This window comes from Salvelinus alpinus, chromosome 4 (genome assembly GCF_045679555.1).
Source record: "Salvelinus alpinus chromosome 4, SLU_Salpinus.1, whole genome shotgun sequence".
Classification (NCBI taxonomy): domain Eukaryota; kingdom Metazoa; phylum Chordata; class Actinopteri; order Salmoniformes; family Salmonidae; genus Salvelinus; species Salvelinus alpinus.
This window is the reverse complement of record NC_092089.1, coordinates 50,425,501-50,445,382: the sequence shown is the minus strand read 5'-3', so window position 1 is coordinate 50,445,382 and position 19,882 is coordinate 50,425,501. Positions and strand designations below refer to the sequence as shown.

General features: G+C 43.7%; 1 protein-coding gene across 2 annotated transcripts in view; it reads left to right on the top strand.

Annotated features, from left to right (window-relative positions):
* Nucleotides 1-16,508, top strand: part of LOC139573874 (R-spondin-1-like) — a 38,257-nt gene extending 21,749 nt beyond the window's left edge. For both annotated transcript variants that reach the window (XM_071397811.1, XM_071397810.1), the window contains exons 5-7: nucleotides 3,691-3,834; nucleotides 8,463-8,669; nucleotides 13,260-16,508. In XM_071397811.1, coding sequence (XP_071253912.1) covers nucleotides 3,691-3,834; nucleotides 8,463-8,669; nucleotides 13,260-13,513 — 605 coding nt within the window. In that variant the 3' untranslated portion in view covers nucleotides 13,514-16,508. The remainder of the gene's footprint in view (nucleotides 1-3,690; nucleotides 3,835-8,462; nucleotides 8,670-13,259) is intronic.
* Nucleotides 16,509-19,882: the final 3,374 nt, after the last annotated feature.

Here is a 19,882-nt window from a genome sequence, read left to right as displayed (position 1 = left end):
CTTATTTTTTAGGAAAGTGCGTATGATGATAGGCAATTAGAGAGCAAGGCAGCTTGTAGTCATTATATTTTGTTACAGGTAGAACACGCAGGTTGTTTTGGTGTATGCAAGTTGTTTTGTTAGATAGGTTGTTGCAACATCATCTAATAGCAGATGTCTGTAATGTTTCATTTTTTTCTATTACAAACAAACTTCCTAACAGGTAAACTCATGATGCAACACAAATATGGAACTGAAATGGTTCAGGGATATTGCCCTTTAGTTTTTCTCCATCAGTCATAAGGTACATGTCTTTGAAAACAGAATCAAGTCATGTTCACTAGTCACCAAACTGAAGAAATCTGACCGAAAATGGGAGGGAATAACTGGACTTGTCCAAATAAGAAACACCCATTTTAGTTTTCTGATGCAAAACATTTTAAAATGTGAACATGACCAAGATTTGCTAGTAGTCTTGAAACAAACAGAGGTGTCCTGTGCTTCTCCATATTATAGTACCAGTCAAAAGTTTGGACACACCTACTCATTACAGGGTTTTTCTTTATTTTTACTATTTTCTACATTGTAGAATAATAGTGAAAACATCAAAACTATGAAATAACACACATGGAATCATGTTGTAAACAAAAAAAGTGTTAAACAAATCAAAATATATTTTATATTTGAGATTCTTCAAAGTAGCCACCCTTTGCCTTGATGACAGCTTCACACACTCTTGGCATTCTCTCAACCAGCTTCATGAGGTAGTCACCTGGAATGCATTTCAATTAATAACAGGTGTGCCTTGTTAAAAGTGAATTTGGGGATTTTCTTTCCTTCTTTATGCATTTGAGCCAATCAGTTGTGTTGTGACAAGGTAGGGGGGTATACAGAAGATATGCCTATTTGGTAAAAGACCAAGTCCATATTTTGGCAAGAACAGCTCAAATAAGCAAAGAGAAACAACAGTCCATCATTACTTTAAGACATGAAGGTCAGTCAATACGGAACATTTCCAGAACTTTGAAAGTTTCTTCATGTGCAGTTGCAAAAACCATCAAGCGCTATGATGAAACTGGCTCTCACGAGGACCGCCACAGGAAAGGAAGACCCAGAGTAACCTCTGCAGCAGAGGATAAGTTCATTAGAGTTACCAGCCTCAGGATTTGCAGCCCAAATAAATGCTTCACAGAGTTCAAGTAACAGATACATCCGAACATCAACTGTTCAGAGGAGACTATGTGAATCAGGCCTTCATGGTCGAATTGCTGCAAAGAAACCACTACTAACGGACACCATTGGAAAGAAAAGACTTGCTTGGGCCAACAAACACGAGAAATGGACATTAGACCGGAGATAATCTGTCCTTTGGTCTGATGAGTCCAAATTTGAGATTTTTGGTTCCATCTGCCGTGTCTTTGTGAGATGCAGAGTAGGTGAACTCCACATGTGTGGTTCCCACCGTAAAGCATGGAGGAGGTATGATAGTTTGGGGGTGCTTTGCTGGTGACACTGTTGTTGATTTATTTAGAACTCAAGGCACACTTAACCAGCATGGCTACCACAGCATTCTGCAGCGATATGCCATCCTATCTGGTTTGCGCTTAGTGGGACTATCATTTGTTTTTCAACAGGACAATGACTCAACACACCTCCAAGCTGTGTAAGGGCTATTTGACCAAGAAGGAGAGTGATGGAGTGCTGTATCAGATGACCTGGGCTCTACTTTGAAGAATCTCAAATATAAAATATATTTTGATTTGTTTAACACTTTTTTGCTTACTATATGATTCCATATGTGTTATTTTATAGTTTTGATGTCTTCACTATTATTATACAATGTAGAAAATAGTAAAATAAAGAAAATCCCTGGAATGAGTAGGTATGTCCAAACTTTTGACTAGTACTGTACATACTGAGGCATAAGAAGCACTTATTGCTTTCTTTTGAACAGTGTTTGCCTCCTCTTTAACCCTAGTATTTTATAGCCCTGATATTGAGAGGAAGATGAGATAGCATACAGATTTACACAGCTCGTCCTGGAGGAGTTGTAACTGTCCAGATGCCTTCGCAGCAGGGAAGCTTATAGTCAATCAGCAGAAGAAGTTTCAGGTTGGAATAAGTGGGGCTGGTATGTGTGATACTCCTCATTCCAGCAACATGGACCGATATAGCGGCCTGTTCAATAGTTATTACCCCACATAGCGTTGTTTATACATGTAGCTACCTGAAATCACAAAACAAGATACATAATGAGGATCTACCTGAACATATTGGCCTCAGTGTAACTTTGTAATATAGTGCAACATTGAGCGTACTGTGCTTCAAGACATGTATTTGCAATAGCCTGACAAACATTTGTATATGTACTGTTTGTGAACATAAACACAGGGCCATAACCTCAGAGCATGTCTGTCTGCTAGGTACTCAGGAAGCAGGTTTGGGAAAATAATCCAATTTGGATAAAAACAACAAAAGTTCTGGCTCACTCTAATCCCCACATTTTTGTTAATGTTTTACTGTCACTGGAAATTAACTTAACCTTAGCCGTTATTGTTTCAATGTTTTCCACTGAATCCTGAAAGGCCGCTGTGCATGCTGGTTAGTCTCCTCCACCTCCTTCTCAAGCCTCTCCGTGGCTAACCTGCTGTTATTATCCAGTCAGCCGCTTCCGTTTAGGACATATCGAAATCCCCAAGATGTCTTGTTAGCCACATTTGTTTTACATTAGGTCTACATTTGTAAAAGTATTTTCTCCAAACATCACTAACGTCAAATTTAGCTGTCAAGAGCTTAAAGTAATAATTGAGGTTAGGGCATTAAATTCCCAACGAGGATTCTTCCCTTTAGCTCGTTTCGAACTCCTGGCAAGACTCCAGCCGACAAGACATTCTTTATTTTAGTTGTTTGTGGGAAAGGTGTCTAGTGTTTTGTGACTGGATATTCACATATATTCCAACCCAGAGATGTAAGGATTACATCTGTGACCTTCGCTTAGCGTGCCTCTGTTTCTACACTCTGGTTTTGGCAGAGAAAATGTTATTAATTCAGAATAAGATAATGATGGTAATGAAAAAGGTGAGCCAGGAGAAGGGTTGGGATGAGAAAGGGGGGCTCTTGGTAGTCCTTTAAGGTGTCTGTTTTTCATTCTCCCGTGCCCATAATTACCCTCAATTTAAAGTAGTTGTTTGTTTGACTGGAGAAGCTCAGTTTTTAATGAGGCAAAGGTGCGTGGAGACCTCTGGAAATCCGCTGATGTGCTCTCTACTCTTGGCCCGTACCCGGCCACCCGCTTTCCAAGAAATATAGCCGTGGTATGCATATGCTTTTAAGACATGGGTGTTATTCATGCAGAATCCCCCCAAAGAGTCTCTCCCCATTGTTTTATCACTAATAAATCTCTCATAGGAGATAAAAATCAGGCTACATTCTTGTCCTCCCCGAGGAGAAGAGGATCCTTTCGTGCAGCAGAAAGGCTTCACATTTTTAAACATACTTTGCTGTTTTTGTATAGTAATACTGTATTATTCTGTATTAACACAGAAGCTTGAAGCCAGAACAATGAACAGTGATGTGTTATGCTGTCAGTTAATGCAACGTGTACATGTATACTATGTTAACACAATGAATATGAACTCAACTAAGTGCGCTTTAATTTTCTTATTCTCTCCTCTCTTTGACTCATGTTTTTTTCCCCCCTTTTCCTTTCAGAATGTAAAATAGAGAATTGTGAGGAGTGTTTCAATCGAAATTTTTGCACAAAATGTAAGGAGGGCTTATATTCACACAGAGGGCGATGCTACCCCAGCTGCCCTGAAGGCCTCAGCACCACCAACGGGACCATGGAGTGTGTAGGTGAGTGACCTCTGACCTCTCTTCCTTTCACCCCCTGCCACAGCTTCACTCACAGCTGACCCTGAACTGGATTATGAACTATGAGTTTAAGGGTATGTTGCCTTTTGGCACATATTAGCTTTTGAATAAGATGGCTAAAATGTTAGTTCACAATGTCAATGGCTCCGAGAATATTACTGAAAGTCCCACACTACCCATACATTGAGTATTAAGCATATGAAGTTAAGTGTGATGAATATTTGTGTTGAGAGCCTGTCACAAAGTCTTAAATGTTTCTCAGGTGCATATTTGACCCCATAATGTACCCCGTTCACCCTAACCCATCACACATGGTATACTAAATACCCTTCAGCTATCATCAGCCAAGTATGTTCTGCCTGTCGGATGAATATCGCCTGCCATATGAGAGTTCAGTTCAAGACTTCATTGACGTGGAGAAACTGTGTTCTGTTGAGCTCTCCTCGTCCACTGTTCTTTTTTCTTCCTCTTTCTGCTGTTTCTCAATCACCAGCGAGCGAGCTGAACTTCAGAGGGAGGCCTGCTGGATGATAAGGAACTTTTATTGATTTCTTTTGAAATTATTTCTGTCACAAGTAAGCAAATAGAGCGCTAATGGCATTACTCTGCAAGGCTAGTGCTAGCTGGATGCCCCAGGCCACTTGACTCTTTAGAGAGGAGCTCTCAACCCCCAGGGTGACATTCTGGCTTTGCCCCTGCTCCCTTACCTTCCAAAAAATGCTCAATCCAGCTGCTCTTGTCATATATTCTCTAATTTCCCTGCCATTGTTTTTGTCAGTATGAAGTTTGCTTGCTTCACCCCCTCACACCCCCCAGCTTTTCACAAAAAAGTCAAAATATTTTCCCTGAAAAGGTAGAAATTTCCCCCACGATTGAAACCAGCTCCTGTCAGATGGAGTCATGACTTAAGCTTAACCAGCACTTCCAGAGATGCAACCTCTCTTATCGTCACTCAGTGCCTGGGCTTACCTCCACTGTACCTGCACCCCACCATACCCCTGTCTGCACATTATGCCCTGAATCTATTCTACCACGCCCAGAAATCTGCTCCTTTTATTCTCTGTCCCCAACGCACTAGACGACCAGTTTTAGCCTTTAGCCGTACCCTCATCCTACTCCTCCTCTGTTCCTTGGGTGATGTGGAGGTTAACCCAGGCCCTGCGTGTCCTCGGGCACTCTCATTTGTTGACTTCTGTAATTAAAAAGCCTTGGTTTCATGCATGTTAACATCAGAAGCCTCCCGAAGTTCGTTTTACTCACTGCTTTAGCACACTCCGCCAACCCTGATGTCCTTGCCGTGTCTGAATCCTGGCTTAGGAAGGCCACCAAAAATTAGGAGATTTCCATACCCAACTACAACATTTTCCGTCAAGATAGAACTGCCAAAGGGGGAGGAGTTGCAATCTACTGCAGAGATAGCCTGCAAAGTTCTGTCATACTTTCCAGGTCTATGCCCAAACAGTTTGAACTAATCTCTCCAGAATTAAGTCTCTCACTGTTGCCGCCTTTTATAGACCCCCCTCAGCTCCCAGCTGTGCCCTGGACACCATATGTGAATTGATTGCCCCTCATCCATCTTCAGAGTTCGTTCTGTTAGGTGACCTAAACTGGGATATGCTTGACACCCCGGCAGTCCTACAATCTAAGCTAGATGCACTCAATCTCACACAAATCATCAAGGAACCCACCAGGTACAACCCTAAATCCGTAAACATGGGCACCCTCATAGATATTATCCTGACCAACTTGCCCTCCAAATAGACCTCTCCCTCCAAACGACCACCCCTCATCACTGTCAAACGCTCCCTAAAACAGTTCTGCGAGCAGGCCTTTCTAATCGACCTGGCCTGGGTATCCTGGAAGGATATTGACCTCATCCCGTCAGTCGAGGATGTCTGGTTGTTCTTTAAAAGTAATTTCCTCAGCATCTTAAATAAGCATGCCCCTTTCAAAAAATGTAGAACTAAGAACAGATATAGCCCTTGGTTCACTCCAGACCTGACTGCCCTTGACCAGCACAAAAACATCCTGTGGCGGACTGCAATTGCATCGACTAGTCCCCGTGATATGCAACTTTTCAGGGAAGTCAGGAACCAATACACGCAGTCAGTCAGGAAAGCAAAGGCTAGCTTTTTCAAACATATATTTGCATCCTGTAGTTCTAACTCCAAAAAGTTTTGTGACACTGTAAAGTCCATGGAGAACAAGAGCACCTCCTCCCAGCTGCCCACTGCACTGAGGCTAGGTAACACGGTCACCACCGATAAATCCATGATCATCGAAAATTTCAATAAGCATTTCTCTACGGCTGGCCATGCTTTCCTCCTGGCTACCCCAACCCCAGCCAACAGCTCCGCCCCCCCTCCCCCGCAGCTACTTGCCCGAGCCTCCCCAGCTTCTCCTTCACCCAAATCCAGATAGCAGATGTTCTGAAAGAGCTGCAAAACCTGGACCCGTACAAATCAGCTGGGCTAGACAATCTGGACCCTCTCTTTCTAAAATTATCCGCCGCCATTGTTGCAACCCCTATTACCAGTCTGTTCAACCTCTCTTTCGTATCGCCCGAGATTCCTAAAAATTGGAAAGCTGCCGCGGTCATCCCCCTCTTCAAAGGGCGTGACACTCTAGACCCAAACTGTTATAGACCTATATCCATCCTGCCTATCTCTCTAAAGTCTTCGAAAGCCAAGTTAATAAACAGATCACTGACAATTTCGAATCCCACCGTACCTTCTCCGCTGTGCAATCCGGTTTCCGAGCTGGTCACGGGTGCACCTCAGCCACGCTCAAGGTACTATATGATGTCATAACCGCCATCGATTACAAACAGTACTGTGCAGCCGTCTTCATCGACCTGACCAAGTTTTTCGACTCTGTCAATCACCGTATTCTTATTGGCAGACTCAATAGCCTTGGTTTCTCAAATGACTGCCTCGCCTGGTTCACCAACTACTTTGCAGACAGAGTTCAGTGTGTCAAATTGGAGGGCCTGTTGTCCGGACCTCTGGCAGTCTCTATGGGGGTACCACAGGATTCATTTCTCGGGCCAACTCTTTTCTCTGTATATATCAATGATGTGCGGGTGATTACCTAATCCACCTCTACGCAGACGACACCATTCTGTATACATCTGGCCCTTCTTTGGACACTGTGTTAACTAACCTCCAAACGAGTTTCAATGCCATACAACACTCCTTCCGTGGCCTCCAACTGCTCCTAAAGGCTAGTAAAACCAAATGCATGCTTTTCAACCGTTCGCTGCCCGCACCCGCCCGCCCGACTAGCATCACTACCCTGGACAGTTCTGACCTAGAATATGTGGACAACTACAAATACCTAGGTGTCTGGCTAGACTGTAAACTCTTCTTCCAGACTCATATTAAACATCTCCAGTCCACAATCAAATCTAGAATCGGCTTTCTATTTCGCAACAAAGCCTTCTTCACTCACGCCGCAAAACTTACCCTCGTAAAACTGACTATCCTACCGATCCTTGACTTCGGCGATGTCATCTACAAAATAGCTTCCAATACTCTACTCAGCAAACTGGATGCAGTCTATCACAGTGCCATCCGTTTTGTTACCAAAGCCCCTTATACCACCCACCACTGCGACCTGTATGCTCTAGTCGGCTGGCCCTCGCTACATATTCGTCGCCAGACCCACTGGCTCCAGGTCATCTATAAGTCTATGCTAGGTAAAGCTCCGCCTTATCTCAGCTCACTGGTCACGATAACAACACCCACTCGTAGCACGCGCTCCAGCAGGTATATATCTCACTGGTCATACTAAAAAGCCAACACCTCCTTTGGCCTCCTTTCCTTCCAGTTCTCTGCTGCCAGTGACTGGAACGAATTGCAAAAATCGCTGAAGCTAGAGACTTATTTTTCCCTCAATAACTTTAAACATCAGCTATCTGAGCAGCTAACCGATCGCTGCAGCTGTACATAGTCCATCTGCAAATAGCCCACCCAATCTACCTACCTCATCCCCATATTGTTTTTATTTACTTTCTGCTCTTTTGCACACCAGTATCTCTACTTGCACATCATCATCTGCTCATTTATCACTCCAGTGTTAATCTGCTAAATTGTAATTACTTCGCTACTATGGCCTATTTATTGCCTACCTCACGCCATTTGCACACACTGTATATAGACTTTCTTTTTTTCTATTGTGTTATTGACTATACGCTTGTTTATTCCATGTGTAACTCTGTGTTGTTGTTTGTGTCGCACTGCTTTGCTTTATCTTGACCAGGTCGCAGTTGTAAATGAGAACTTGTTCTCAACTGGCTTACCTGGTTAAATAAAGGTGAAAAAAAAGAAGAAAAAAAAGCTCAACAGCATGTCACTAGGGGTAAAACAGTTGAGGTCTCTAGATAAACTGGACATACTTGGTAACATAGAGGCTTTGGGCTTGACAAGGGCAAATGAGTGATGTCTGATCTGGGTGAGATAAGTTCCTCTGCATTATTTTCTCACTGTGAACATGTAAGACCCGTTGAAATCTAAAGCTTACTTGGTTTCACTTGGGGTTTGTTGCATGTGATCTATGTGTGTGTATGTAAAACTGTATTTAACTTCCGTTCTTTTCTATCTCACCTGTAGAATGTGAACTGGGCGAATGGAGCCAATGGGGTTCCTGTATGAAGAAGAACAAGACGTGTGGCTTTAAGAAAGGCACACAGACCAGAATGCAAGAGCTTCTTCATGCCTCCAGCCCTGACACGGTCTCTGCGTCATCCCCCCGGCCATGTGCTCCACAGACTGAGAGACAGAAGTGCACAGTGCAGAAGACACCATGTGGAAAAGGAGGTGAGGACTAACACATACCTACAGTAGGAGAGTGGCAACGAGAGGAAATAGAGTGAAACAGATCATTAATATATGGATGGATAAAAGACAGGAATGAGACAGTAGATGAAAGATGACAAAACAACACTTCAACACAACTACAAAGTCAATAATATTGTGATTAGCACCTTTTCTGATGAAGTCATAAACTCCCTGCTCTAACCCTATGTATGACCATGACCTGGAACCTCAAAAGTGTTGGTTCAGTAAGGACACTGAGCCTCTGACTGGGAACCATGTAAACAAACACTCCTAAAGACCCAAACAGGCAAGGTAGATGGGAGGGTGCCATGCAGTGCACTATGTTGGACGACGATAAGAGCTGGGGTTGGACTGTTTGTTTTGAAGCTCAACGAGGCATGAGGTTTACAGGGCTCTGACATGTTTGCTCTAGCTCTTATCATTCATCTGCCATCTTGTTTCAGAGCTGGCTAATGTTGCTCAGCTAAAAATCTACCCGGTAACACTCAATTTGATAACAGCTTAATCATGCTCTAATTAGTACTACTCCGTTGTTGTTCTTTGGCCCATAACACTTTTCTAGTAGTAGTTGGTTTTATAAGATGGAATTTCTTCAAGTAGTCGAGAAACCAAAAGGCCTCTCCTTTTGTCAGTAAGTGTTTTTATTGTATTATTTTTGTATTTTGTATTATTTGGTACCACTCGGGAGGCCCGGTCAGTAAGTTTCAATGAACTCTGCCTTATAAAATAAAACGGACCAGTCAACTTTATTGACCAGCATGGCTGGGATGCTTAGCCTTGTGATCGACCCAATAAAAAGGTAGAGAAAGGTTTGGAGTCGATTTGTAAATGTTGATTTGAAGTGAAAGGAGTTGTTTTGTATGGCTTGGATCGGCTGACAACGGTGGGCCCATTTGGTCACTGTTTCTATCTCCTACTTTTCCCACTGTAATTCCTGGTTTTAATTTGGCAGCTAATTAATGTACATGTTCAATCAAAGTTGGAAGCTTCCATTTCTTTACAAGGACTTAGTGTGCAGTAAACAAGCAATATTCCCAAACTTTATGAGCGGGTGGTACGCTTATTGGATTTCAGGGCTGCTACTATTTTGAACAGCTTTCAACAAACATCAGTTTACCCAGTGTAAAGAATCAATGAAGAATCATGTCAGTTATGCAATATGTAACAGATGGAATACGTAAAAATGCACACAGAAACAACATTATACAACATTAGATGTAGAAATCCTTAGAGTGAGGATATATACGAGCTCTTGCTTGTAATTTTTCAGGGAGGAGTGGGCTTGCTTCACACTGGACAGGACCAGGACAGCACTGTTTGAGAAATGAGAGGCAAATTTACACTGCATAACGCCTGCATCCTGGAAAGAATTTCCACCATGGATTGAGAAGAATAATTAACAGTGAAATATTATAAAATGCCCCATAAATGTGTAGTGCCGAATGCCAATTTTCTAAACGTAGCGAGTGGTGTTGTGAAAGGAGGGGAAACGAGGGAACGGGATGCCGTGTTGGAACAACAGACTGTGGTGTGTCAGGACTCAGGAGTCTGAGACGTATGATTGAGATGTATGATGTGGCATTGAGAGATGATAGGCATTAGCTTCAACTTGTTTTCCTTATTCTGGTGTCAGAATACACTGTTGTGAAAATGAGTAAGGATCTCCTGTCAAGGCGCATAACAAATAAATGTTGTTCTCGTGTGAATTAATTCATAGGCGATGGGTATCATGACCTTGACTGAGCCCTTTTTCATGTGCTTAAAAAAACTTGCCATGTGCTAAATTAGCGAGTCCGTGAATCCATCTGCAAGACTTGGCCGATGGGGCCGCTGTAAAAAACACAGAGGGCAGTGCTTGTATAACACCAGTGATTTACTGGTCTGCAGATCTCACGCTTTGTGTCGATTTGGCCAAGCTCTCCCCTTTTTTCCCCCTGCAGCTTTTTACAAATGGGCCCGCACGAAAACAGAATTTGCTAAATGCGTGATTGCTTTTGTCAGGCCATAGTTGTTTAGCTTGGATGGAGTGGAGCTTCAATCATGGCTGTCATAAATTGATGGAGTCCCCCTCAGTCCATTAGCGGGCTTGTCACGGGTCTAATTAAGTCCTTACACAGTGAGAGAATCAGCCCAGGTCCTGCTGTACACACTCACACAAACGGCCCTTACTGTAACTCCCCAGGTTCACTAACTATAGCACATTACTCTAAACAGAAACAAATGTCTTCCAAATTCAAATGGTCTCCATTTTGTTTTCATTAGCGGGAGAAATGAATCTCCCAGAAATTGTTTATTTACTCAAGGCAGGCAACACATGCATACTTTACAAAGCTAGTAATCAAGTCTTGTCAACACTCCCCTAAGAAATGTGACACAGCCCCCAATGTCAGGAGCCAACTGGCCAATAGGGCCCTACAGTGACAGATGCTTTAATGACTTTGGCCCCGTGTGTCTCAAGAAAAGTAACATCAACTACTTCTAGTTAGTGGACTACTGTATTGGGTCTGCCTATGTCTGTTTTCTACCGAACAAAGGGAAAGAATCTGCACACCTGTGCTCCTGCCAGGTCCTCGTTAAATAAATTATAGGAATGCTTATTGAAACTCATTTAGTTTCAGGGGTCTCTTTATTCAAAATATGCACCATTTAAATATGTAAATGTTTGCAGGTCTACTGCCAAATAGGGATTTTCATTGGTTTATACTGAGATGGACCATATTTGAGTAATATCATGGCTTTTTGTCTTTGCGTACTTTCAAATACATTCAAATAACAAACAAATTACTTAGAAAACAAGCTAACAAAGCACGTGGTGCAGAATGGAGAAAATAGGCGTAGGCCTATTACAACAGTTATATAATTAAGCAATAAGGCCCGAGGAGGTGTGGTATATGGCCAATATACCACGGCTAATATACGGTCTGATATACCATGGCAGCCAATCAGCATTCAGGGCTCGATGCATTGCGTCGTGCATAAGAACAGCCCTTAGCCGTGGTATATTGGCCATATACCACACACCCTCGTGCCTTATTACTTAATTATATAACTGCTGTTCTAGCCCTAAATGCTCATTGGCTGACAGCCATGGTATATCAGACCGTATACCACGGGTATGACAAAACATGTATTTTTACTACTCTAATTACGTCGGTAGACAGTTTATAATAGCAATAAGGCACCTCGGGGGTTTGTGGTATATCGCCAATATACCACAGCTAAGGGCTGTGTCCAGGCAGTCCGCGTTGCGTCGTGCATAAGAACAACCGTAGCCGTGATATATTGGCCATATACCATACCCCCTCTGGCCTTATTGTTTAAATATAATATTATTAAAGCAAACAAACAAGAATGCTCCATGAGCCTCCTGTTGTCAAACAGTTAGCCTTAGCGAATGCTGTCCAGCCCCCTTAGTGAGTGTTTTGAGTCTCTGTTTCTAGGAAACATGGAGACTCAACACACAAGTTCATAGCAAACATCCCTCAGCCTAACTGCCCAGTTTCCTCTCATCGTGGGAGTACTCATCAGCCCAGTATAAACAACCACTGTCTGACACCTGACACAAACATCCATTCCCGTTTATGTGCGTGAAAGGTTGTTTACACCCACGCCTGATCGAACCCACGAGCAAGCCACACACACACAGATACACACCCACACACGCTGTCATTAGAGCTCCAACATGTTAACCTCATTGTGGCTTAGCGGTGTAGTGGCGTAGCGCAATTTACATCAACAATGTCAAGAGGATGTCAATGAGTGCTCGCATGTTGAACAATCTATAGCTGTATGTACCGGACATGAAGGACTCTTGCACTCCACTTCAACCGTGTTGATTTACTTTCATTACTCTGTTTTATTCTCTCCTGAACGATTTTTCCATCCCGAGTTCCTGGAAAGCTACTCTTAATGGATGTTTGTATTTAGGGAGCAATTATGCACTTGAACTGTGTGCCAGGTGGAAGTCCAGACAACAGCCTACAGCGAGAGTGAGAGAAAGAGGAGGGGAAGACAAGGGTGCGGGGGGAGGTGGAGTGGAGAGGGAAGGCAGACATTAAGAAAGGAGCTCACCTCGACCGGCTCCCAACTGTTTACATGAACTATTATGTTCCATCAGCCGTTGTCTCTGCGAGTGTTAAGACGTGTCCGGCTCGGAGTCGCGGCCACACTCTTCACAAAGGCTTGATTACTGTTTTCCGGCCTGTCGTTATGGCACTGCTGTGTGTTTCCTGTCAGCCCAATGCAGCACTGTGTTGCATCATGGTGGCATTTATGGAAGGCTCTGGATCCTGAGCTGCATATCTGGGGCTTAGTGGCAATTGGCCGGTATTAAAAAGGGCCTGATAGGAAAGCTAGGAACCGGGGTATCCACCCAATGCCACTTGTTATTGAACTGTTGTGAATGTGGGCTAATGGGTTCATGTCATAGGTCTACCAAGCTAATTCTGACTCTACTGTACTTAAAACACACACCATCAAAGCCCTGTTTATAAAAGCTGAGCCCAACTACTCTGTTATTTTGGTGTCGTAGTCGTGTTATAATGCATTTCAATCTGTTTTTCTATCCAGATGGGAATAAGAATAAGGGCGAGCGACGAGACCAGCAGAGGAGGCGAGACAAAGAAAACGTCCGAGGCCATGGCCACGAGGGCAAAGAGGGTGGCAAGAAGGGTGGCAAAGAGGGAGGAAAAGAAGGAAGCAGAGAGGGGGGCAAAGAGGGAGGAAAAGGAGGAAGAGAGGGTGGCAAGGGAGGCGGCAGGAGGAAAAAGGGCCAAAACCAGGCCACCACTGCGCCCAGCCTTACCCCTAGCACTGTAGCCTAGGCCTTACTCACGTTGGGACTTAGTGGGGACAAGGAGGGACAAAAACAAGGCGACTAGGCAACACCCACCTGCATTGGCCATTATTAAGAGACTGACAGTGGACAGAGGAGACAATATCAAACTGATGAAGAAAAGGATTAATGCTGCTATGCATTCTAGAAGATGCTCTAAGAGAACTGGAGGATTGCTGCAATAAATGAGGATCAGGTCTTGGACTTATCAGACTTGGAGGGAAGAGGGTGAATGTGCAATGTGGAGGGTTCCACTGTAAGCCTTGCAGTAGGGTCAACATGTTTCATTTCACCGCTCCCAGGTTTATCATGGAGTTGGCAGATGGAGATCCCAGTGGCTGAACAGTGGAAGACACTGAATATGAATATGAGAATTTCAAGATGGAGTCTTCATAATGATCAAGGATCTCTACAATCCATTAGAATCCCTGATGTGCTTTTCAAAATCTATTTTTCATTGTTGACGACTCATGTTTTGTGAATGGTAGCAAGTAGATGTTGTAAGTGATATAGAGAAAATGAACAGTATTAAGATTCTTTATTTTAATTCTATTTTATGATTAAACAAAAGAAAGGCACTGGAACAAATGTGTGGTTTTGAAGGAAAACATATTTTAATTACATTTTTGGTTTGTAGAGAATCCACTCCAAAACAAACCAGCAACAATATAGAGAACGTTTATACGGCTTTAGTTCAATCTGATCTGGTGTTAGACAAAGGTTACCCACACAATAGCTTAGTTCTTAATTTCAAATAGAATAATGTTTTGGTATCTTCAACATAAAAAGTTTAGGATTGAAAACTGTGTGTGTTGTGTATGTGTGTTGTGAGTGTATGTGTGCGTGTGTCTGTGTGTGCATTCGTGCCTGTCTGTATGTTTACAGAATTTCAGCAAAATGTTTTTGTGAAGTAGTGGTCACACAAGTGTATGTATATTTGTGTGGGTATATTGTATGTGTTTCTGCACATAAGCTTAATGTGTGTGTGTACGTATCAATCTGGTAGAATGGGAAATGTTATATAAACTCAGCAAAAAAAGAAATCTTTCAAAGATAATTCGTAAAAATACAAATAACTTCACAGATCTTCATTGTAAAGGGTTTAAACACTGTTTCCCATGCTTGTTCAATGAACCATAAACAATTAATGAACATGCACCTGTGGAACGGTTGTTAAGAAAGTAACAGCTTACAGACAGTAGGCAATTAAGGTCATAGTTATGAAAACTTAGGACACTAAAGAGGCCTTTCTACTGACTCTGAAAAACACCAAACGAAAGATGCCCAGGGTCTCTGTTCATCTACGTGAATGTGCCTTAGGCATGCTGCAAGGAGGCACGAGGACTGCAAATGTGGCAAGGGCAATAAATTGCGATGTCCGTACTGTGAGACGCCTAAGACAGCGCTACAGGGAGAGAGGGCGGACAGCTGATCGTCCTCGCAGTGGCAGACCACATGTAACAACACCTGCACAGGATCGGTACATCCGAACATCACACCTGCGGGACAGGTACAGGATGGCAACAACAACTGCCCGAGTTACAGCAGGAACGCACAATCCCTCCATCAGTGCTCAGACTGTCCGCAATAGGCTGAGAGAGGCTGGACTGAGGGCTTGTAGGCCTGTTGTAAGGCAGGTCCTCACCAGACATCACCGGCAACAACGTGCCTATGGGCACAAACCCACCGTCACTGGACCAGACAGGACTGGCAAAAGGTGCTCTTCTCTGACGAGTCGCGGTTTTGTCTCACCAGGGGTGATGGTCGGATTCGCGTTTATTGTCGAAGGAATGAGCGTTACACCGAGGCCTGCACTCTGGAGCGGGATCGATTTGGAGGTGGAGGGTCAGTCATGGTCTAGGACGGTGTGTCACAGCATCATCGGACTGAGCTTGTTGTCAGTGCAGGCAATCTCTATGCTGTGCGTTACAGGGAAGACATCTTCCTCCCTCATGTGGTACCCTTCCTGCAGGCTCATCCTGACATGACCCTCCAGCATGACAATGCCATCAGCCATACTGCTCGTTCTGTGCGTGATTTCCTGCAAGACAGGAATGTCAGTGTTCTGCCATGGCCAGCGAAGAGCCCGGATCTCAATCCTATTGAGCATGTCTGGGACCTGTTGGATCGCAGGGTGAGGGCTGGGACCATTGCCCCCAGAAATGTCCGGGAACTTGCAGGTGCCTTGGTGGAAGAGTGGGGTAACATCTCACAGCAAGAACTGGCAAATCTGGTGCAGTCCATGAGGAGGAGATGCACTGCTCTACTTAATGCAGCTGGTGGCCACACCAGATACTGACTGTTACTTTGGATTTTGACCCCCCCCTTGTTCAGGGACACATTATTCAATTTCTGTTAGTCACATCTGTGGAACTTGTTCAGTTTATATCTTAGTTGTTGAATCTTGTTATGGTCATACAAATATTTACATATTAAGTTTGCTGAAAATAAACGCAGTTGACAGTGATAGGACGTTTCTTTTTCTGCTGAGTTTATATGATGAGAGAGACCATTGTAAAGGCACAGTTATATATCAATGCATCAATATTTCCATAATCATATGCCTCTGGTTACATGTAAACCATCTACAGCTGCTCAGTAATCATGTATTTTTGCAACAGGGTCTGACATATTACACAGACTTTTGTGTTCTGTGCTATATACAGCTCTGTCAGTGGAAATAATCATTGCATTATACAACTACTGTCAGCCTGATACGACAGAGCAACTAAAGCTTTTGTACCGTTTGACACTAATCTTTGAGCAATCATTGTCACGTTTTGTTTAGCTTTCCCTGGGTCTATTTGCTTTACACAAAAATATTAGCTTCATGAGAAGGTATACGTTAAATACGCGTTCATATTGTGGATAGTGGTACTGAAAATGTCGACATCAGTATATCATTGATCATAACGACTATTAGTATCATTATGATATATCTGATTACTTCTGTGAAAGCTTGAATAAACTTCAGATTCAGTAAACATGGCAGACACACTAGCATGATCATTGTATATTTTACAGTAGTCGGTCTCTTCCTGTGCAATCAAATATTATTATTAGTATTTCCATTTCCATGTTTCCATTTCCTTTTTGTTCTCCGTGGTCTCTCAATGGTTTTTACTTTTCACACATACAGTAGTTGGCCTGTATATGCCATAGATATACAGTACGGTAGCCTACATTTATACCAATGATCTGTATTTGTGTACTATACCAGTAAGTATACAGTCACCATAATAATTGACACACATATTAAGACTGCCTTTCACAGGCTCTTTAAATGTATAATGACAGCACCTGGGTAACTCAACATTCACGGCATATGTTTGTCATTGCTGAAGGAAGTGCACAAATCTCATGTAATGTCTCCATAAAAACTGAACCACGATGCACAAGCCCAAATTAAAATGACATAAATCTGACAGCATTGCGCAGTCCCCTCAGTCAATCTCTCCAACCGCTCTATTATGTCTCCATTATGTCTCTATTATAATGTTGATCTCATTCAGTGGCACAATAAGAGTAGAACAACAGAGCAGGGATGTGAAACTGTCAGCTCACGGCCTGGGGATCAATTTCCCAAAATGTTTTATGGGAAATCAAGTCGAGTCTCAATTTACTGTTGAGAGTTAGAATAGTAGAATACACAAGGTGCAATTCTGAAATGTGGTTGTGCATCAGAATTTTTTCTCTTGTTATGTCAAGCACTGACAATCAAATCAAATCAAATGTATTTATATAGCCCTTCGTACATCAGCTGATATCTCAAAGTGCTGTACAGAAACCCAGCCTAAAACCCCAAACAGCAAGCAATGCAAGTGTAGAAGCACGGTGGCTAGGAAAAACTCCCTAGAAAGGCCAAAACCTAGGAAGAAACCTAGAGAGGAACCAGGCTATGAGGGGTGGCCAGTACTCTTCTGGCTGTGCCGGGTGGAGATTATAACAGAACATGGCCAAGATGTTCAAATGTTCATAAATGACCAGCATGGTCAAATAATAATAATCACAGTAGTTGTCGAGGGTGCAGCACCTCAGGAGTAAATGTCAGTTGGCTTTTCATAGCCGATCATTAAGAGTATCTCTACTGCTCCTGCGTTCTCTAGAGAGTTGAAATCAGCAGGTCTGGGACAGGTAGCACGTGCGGTGAACAGGTCAGGGTTCCATAGCCGCAGGCAGAACAGTTGAAACTGGAGCAGCAGCACGGCCAGGTGGACTGGGGACAGCAAGGAGTCATGTCAGGTCGTCCTGAGGCATGGTCCTAGGACTCAGGTCCTCCGAGAGAGAGAAAGAAAGAGAGAATTAGAGAGAGCATACTTAAATTAAGACAGGAGAAGTACTCCAGATATAACAAACTGACCCTAGCCCCCCGACACAAACTAATGCAGCATAAATATTGGAGGCTGAGACAGGAGGGGTCAGGAGACACTGTGGCCCCATCCAATGATACCCCCGGACAGGGCCAAACAGGAAGGATATAACCCCACCCACTTTGCCAAGGCACAGCCCCCACACCACTAGAGGGATATCTTCAACCACCAACTTACCATCCTGAGACAAGGCCGAGTATAGCCCACAAAGATCTCCTCCACGGCACAACCCAAGGGGGGGCACCAACCCGGACAGAAAGATCACGTCAGTGACTCAACCCACTCAAGTGACGCACCCCTCCTAGGGACGATAGTCACTCAATTAGTCTGTCAGCTAAAATGTTTTAGATTTGTAAGTTAGTCTAGACAGCTACCTAAACTTGTAAAAATCATGGTGGATTTACCGATCGGGGGCCCTCATTAATTGTCTTAGTCACTTTCACTCAGACTGCAAACATTTCTCTCCACCCTATGGCAAATTGTGTAGAATTGCAGGAAATTAGCTGTAAAACTGCACATTTTCTCTCTTCCCCATGGCAAAATGAGTAGATTTGCATGAAATTGGTTATAAAATTGCTAAATATTCTCCGCCCTATGGCTACATTTGTAGAATTGCAGCAAACTTACTTAAAATCTGCAACATTTTCTCTACGGCCCAGGCAAAATGTGTAGAATTGCAGGAAATGCATGTGAAAACAATGTTTTTTTCTGCTGTCAAGAGGGAGACCGCCAACAAAATTTAACTTAGGCCCCCCAAAAGGCTAGGGCCGGCTCAGACTGCATGTGTGGGTATGGATGTGGCTATGCAACCCCTTATGATGAGTTCAGATTTTTTTTGTGGCCCCCACCCCATCAAAGTTGCCCATCCCTGACATAGAGTATATGGAGGGCTGTGTTGGTGGTACATTCAGTGCTGGACCGTTAACATAGGCTGTATAAAATGGCTGTGAATGGCCATATGGAGACAATACTGTATTTATTCCATTGAAGCATGGGAAAACTGCTTGAAATGTGGGGCCGTTTGGGGAATTTCAGTTCATCCAGGTGATGGCGGTTTGGAGCAACAGTATGGAAAGCCAGCTTCCGCACTGCATGCCGCTGGGAGCGACGGGAGGCCATCTTGGGAGGTGGAACGGGAATGGCCCAGCTGGTGCAAGCGGGGCGGCAGTCTCTGAGCACTGGGCCAAACGATGGAGCCTGGGCAGGGGCTGTAAAAGCAGGGACAGAAATAAAAATGAAGGATGTGTCATAGCTAGGGGGATGGGTCTACTCTGGTCTAATCTACCAGGCCTTCATCCTGTGCAACAAAAACAGCCGTTTCTCATTACAAGAGGGGAGGGCAGGGGAACGGTAGAGTTTGGACTGTAAATTACACTTTCATCCCTCTTCCTGACCATAAATTCTCAACCCCGTCTCCATGGGACTGAGCTCTCCATCACATTCAAGCTCCCACTCTCTTTTTTTTCTCTCTCTCCCTCCGTCTTTTCCAGGGAGAGAAATTGATGGTAAGTCTCAAGAGTATATAGGTGCCCTCGCTTTTTCAGGATCATAAACACTTGATCTCATTACTTTTGCTTGGCTTTTAGGACACAGTCTCTATGTGTGTGAAACCTCATCGCCAAGTCTGTGCTTGCTCACTTTCCCTTGTTTGTACTGTACCTGTCACCCCTATTAGGCCCTGCTAGCCAAGCCAGCCCCCTGCAAATTATAGAGACGGGAATCCTTCCTGTTGTCATTTTCATAATTCACTGAAAAATAGGCCCCGGGGCCCTGGTTAGTTCCCATAGACTGAAGCAAGAGACCGGGGGCCCTTCTGAACCACTGTCGCCCCCCCCCCCCCCCCCCTCTTGCGTCACCAATGGGGGTGAATGGGGGGGTTGGGGCCACATGAGGCCACTGCATTGCTAGAGTCACAGGCTCAGTCACAGCAGCAACTCCAACAGCGGTGCACTACATTAGGGTTTACACTGTTATTACCAATTACCCAT